This window comes from Populus nigra, chromosome 9 (assembly GCF_951802175.1).
Source record: "Populus nigra chromosome 9, ddPopNigr1.1, whole genome shotgun sequence".
NCBI classification, from domain to species: Eukaryota; Viridiplantae; Streptophyta; class Magnoliopsida; order Malpighiales; family Salicaceae; genus Populus; species Populus nigra.
This window is the reverse complement of record NC_084860.1, coordinates 15063694-15067432: the sequence shown is the minus strand read 5'-3', so window position 1 is coordinate 15067432 and position 3739 is coordinate 15063694. Positions and strand designations below refer to the sequence as shown.

General features: G+C 32.7%; 1 protein-coding gene across 1 annotated transcript; it reads right to left on the bottom strand.

Moving 5' to 3' along the window:
* Nucleotides 1–1118: 1118 nt before the first annotated feature.
* Nucleotides 1119–3208, bottom strand: LOC133703242 (cytochrome P450 726A27-like). The gene is made up of 2 exons (XM_062127702.1): nucleotides 2085–3208; nucleotides 1119–1844 (listed from the first exon to the last, which is right to left on the bottom strand). The coding sequence occupies exons 1-2, from the start codon at nucleotides 2976–2978 to the stop codon at nucleotides 1224–1226; spliced, it is 1515 nt and encodes a 504-aa protein (XP_061983686.1). The 5' UTR covers nucleotides 2979–3208; the 3' UTR covers nucleotides 1119–1223.
* Between the last annotated feature and the right edge of the window lie 531 nt (nucleotides 3209–3739).

Here is a 3739-nt window from a genome sequence, read left to right as displayed (position 1 = left end):
AAAAAATTTACACGCTTCATTCCGTTGGTATTTTCCTCGGAAAAATATTTTTTTAAAAAATCCACTTTACAAAAATATAAAATAATTAAATTAATATAAATCAACACTCTATAATACTCAAAACGCTTGGAAAAAAGAAGAAGAAAATCAACTCAAACAAATTTGAAACAAATAAATAACACGAAAAAAATAAATTCAACTAAAAATTTTCATATGAAAAAAATGAAGTTGCGATTCCTAAAAATTTAAAAATCCTATAAATAAATCAACTAAAAATTGATCTCATATGAAAAAACAAATCCTACAACAATATTCATACAATTATTAAGAACAAAAACAATTAAAAATAAAATAAAATAACAAATATGGTGAAAAAAACGCGAAAAAAAAAGAAAAAAAAAGTCTTACCTTAACGTGGTTGGAAGTGAAGCTAAGAATAGAAAAAAAAAATCGTAAAGTATATTAATTGAAAAAACTGAGAATAAAAAAGAAGAAAGGAGAAGAATGCATACTTGAGCATGGAGGAGAAGAGGAGTTGAGGAGAGAAGAGAAGAAAAATAAATGGATATTGATGTTTTTTACATATTGGGAAGAAGAAGAAGAACAAAGAAGCCCCGTCTGTCGTGAAATTAGGGATTCTAGGCTTTTTATTAAGGTGTTTTATTGACGGATAATTAAATATTAATATTTTTAATCATTCCGTCGGTGATTCCATCTGTAATATTTAATTTAAAATTTTAATTTAATCTAAATTTTTTCAGAAAATCGCCAAATAACACCGACGACTGTTTAATCCGTCGGTGATTTTGTTAATTTTGTTCAAGTCGGATTTAAATCTTAAATTTTGCTTCAAATTAAGTCTTTATTCACCTCATCTTATCAGCATACCCTGAATTGGCTATTCTTCTAGCATTTTTATCTTTTTCAGCTCAAAGATTTATCTCCTCGCCTCGAAAAAAATTTTTGGATATTAACTTTCTGATTTTTTTTAGATTTTTTCAATAAAAAATAAAAATATACAAATAATATTAGGAGAACTAAATTTAAGTTATGACAACTCACATATGATAAGATAAATATTAAAAATCATAATTATGACAACTAAATTATATCATATATTATAAGATAAATGTAACTTTTATTTCATAACATATCATGCATTATAAGATAAATACAACTTTTATTTCATAACATATTTTAGCGCTAAAATGATTTAGCAGTTTTTATCCCACGAGTGAACGATATGAAATGGGAATCAACTTAAGATCTTGTTTTCTTTTAACTGCGCCACCAAAAGACTCAGTCATGTCAAGATTTTCAGGCTTCAATCCACCAGCAGGTTTCCAGTCAAAATGGTATAACATCTGCGCAAGTGGAAACTCAGTGTTGGCTGTAGCAAACAACATGCCAGGACACATCCTCTTTCCAGCACCAAATGGGATGAATTCGAAGTCGCTCCCCTTAAAATCAGTCGAAACATTGATGAATCTCTCTGGATAGAATCTCTCAGGTTCATTCCAATAATTAGGATCTCTTCCAATTGCCCATGCATTAATCAATACTTTACTTTTGACGTGGATGTCGTATCCATTAACATTACATCTCTTCCTACACTCTCTTGGAATCAATGGTATAGAAGGATGTAATCTTAGAGTTTCTTTGATAATCAACTTCAAGAATTTTAAATCATGAAGGCTTGTTTCGTCAGGAATAGTTCCAAGATCATTGAAGACTTGTCTCACTTCTTTTTGTGCCTTTTCCATGACTCTCGGGTTCTTTATCAATTCTGACATTGCCCATTCTAAAGCTGTTGACGAAGTGTCACCTCCACCACTGAACATTTCCTGAAAGGTAATTAAGTAAAGCATGACGTATTAGAAAGGATTGAGTTCACTTCCAGTTAGGAGGAGTAACATGATGTAAGTAAAAATATAGAGTATAGACCGTTGGTTTGCTTTTAAATATATATATATATATATATATATATGATTTCATTTCATCAAGTTTGTGGATGGTTATATTTTTTTTATTAAAAAATTGATTAATTAATTAGTTCTTCTAACAAAGCGAAAATATATACTAACCAGGATGATTGCTTTGATAGTGCTTGTTGTTAATTGGAATTCAAGGTTTCCATGGTCTTGAAGATTCAAAAGAACACCAAGAAGATCATCCTCTTCGTTCTTGCCCATCTTTGACGCTAAAGCGGAGTTGGCTCTACGCTCGGAGATGATGCTTTCAAGTATATCATCTGCTTCTCTGTGCATCCTTTCGAGTCTAGACCTGACCCGACTGACCATGTAAAGAAATTTGGAGGAAGGGAATATATCTATCATATTCAAACCTCCAAGTGCCTCCGCCAATTCCTCAACGATTGGTAAGAAAGCTTCTTGGTTTTTGCATTTCTTACCAATGCTTGTTCTCGCAGTGATGCCATTTTCTAAAGAAAATATCATCCTACTAAGGTTGATTGGAGACCCCTCTTTTGAATAAATGGAAGTAATAAAATTAGATACTTCTTCTTCCCTAATAGATTTGAATGATCGTACACGTTTTGCCGAAAGAAGCTCTAATATGGAAACTTTTCTTAGTTGTCTCCAATATTCGCCATACGGCGCAAATGCAATGTCTTTACGGTTGTAGAACAGGACGCTTGCAGCTAGGAGATGAGGTCTTTCAACAAAGTTGATTTCATGGGTTTTCATCACTTCTTTCGCCGCTTCTGATGAAGAAATAATGACAGTGGAAACTTCACCAACTTGAAGTTGCATGACAGGTCCAAATTTCTTAGCCAAGTCCCTTAGGCGATGATGGGGCAGAGGGTGAACTAGCTGGTGAAGGTTTCCAATAAAGGGTAATTTCCATGGCCCAGGAGGTGGATTTGAACTTGACTTGTTGCTTTTGATAAGTTTCGTCCATGTCCATAAAATGGAGATAACGAGAAGGATGGTTAAAAAAACAGGGAGGGAGAGCAACATTTGCTCTATTCTGAAAAACAAATATTAATTAGTGACAGGGTCTCTGATTGTTGTTTTTGGCTGGAATAGGATGCTGGTGGTGTTCTCGTGTGGTGTACTTGGTGCTGTAGGGGAGGAGAAATGGTGTCTTTTGCTGGAACAGGGGAGGAAAGGTGGGACAAGGGAATTCCCTCTGGTTTTGGTTGGACTGATTGCGAACGCAGTGTGTGGGTGTGGGTTTTTCAGTTCTGTCCTCTCCCCCTATTTATAGAAGGTGGGGAAGGTGCCTAGGCTCCTTCTATTTCATTGAATTCGGACAATTTGAATTGATTATTCAAGATTTTTTTTTATTAAATCCCTGGTAATGTTAATTTTGGCATTATCTTTTCTAATATAGTTTTTGGTTTGGAATACTTTTAATTTCATTATCGATTGAGCTTTAAAATTCTAATTTTTTTAAATTTACCCATGATTTTTAATCAATTATAGTCCTTGAATACACATGTCTCTTTTACTTTGATCCTTGGTTTTAGAATTGTTCAATTTACCTTTAATTAGCTTTCAAACTTTTATTTTCCTGCAATTGCACCCATGATTGCATCAATTTAACCATGCTCCAATTACATTCCTAATATTCTAATCTTTGCGAATTGATCTAAATTAATACTCCAAACTTTTATTTTCTTTAATTGAGTCTCTGATTAAATCCTCTCAATACATGAAAAGTTTAATTATGTTGTTGAACCTAATTAATTCTTTTAATTTTGATCGAATTGGATTTC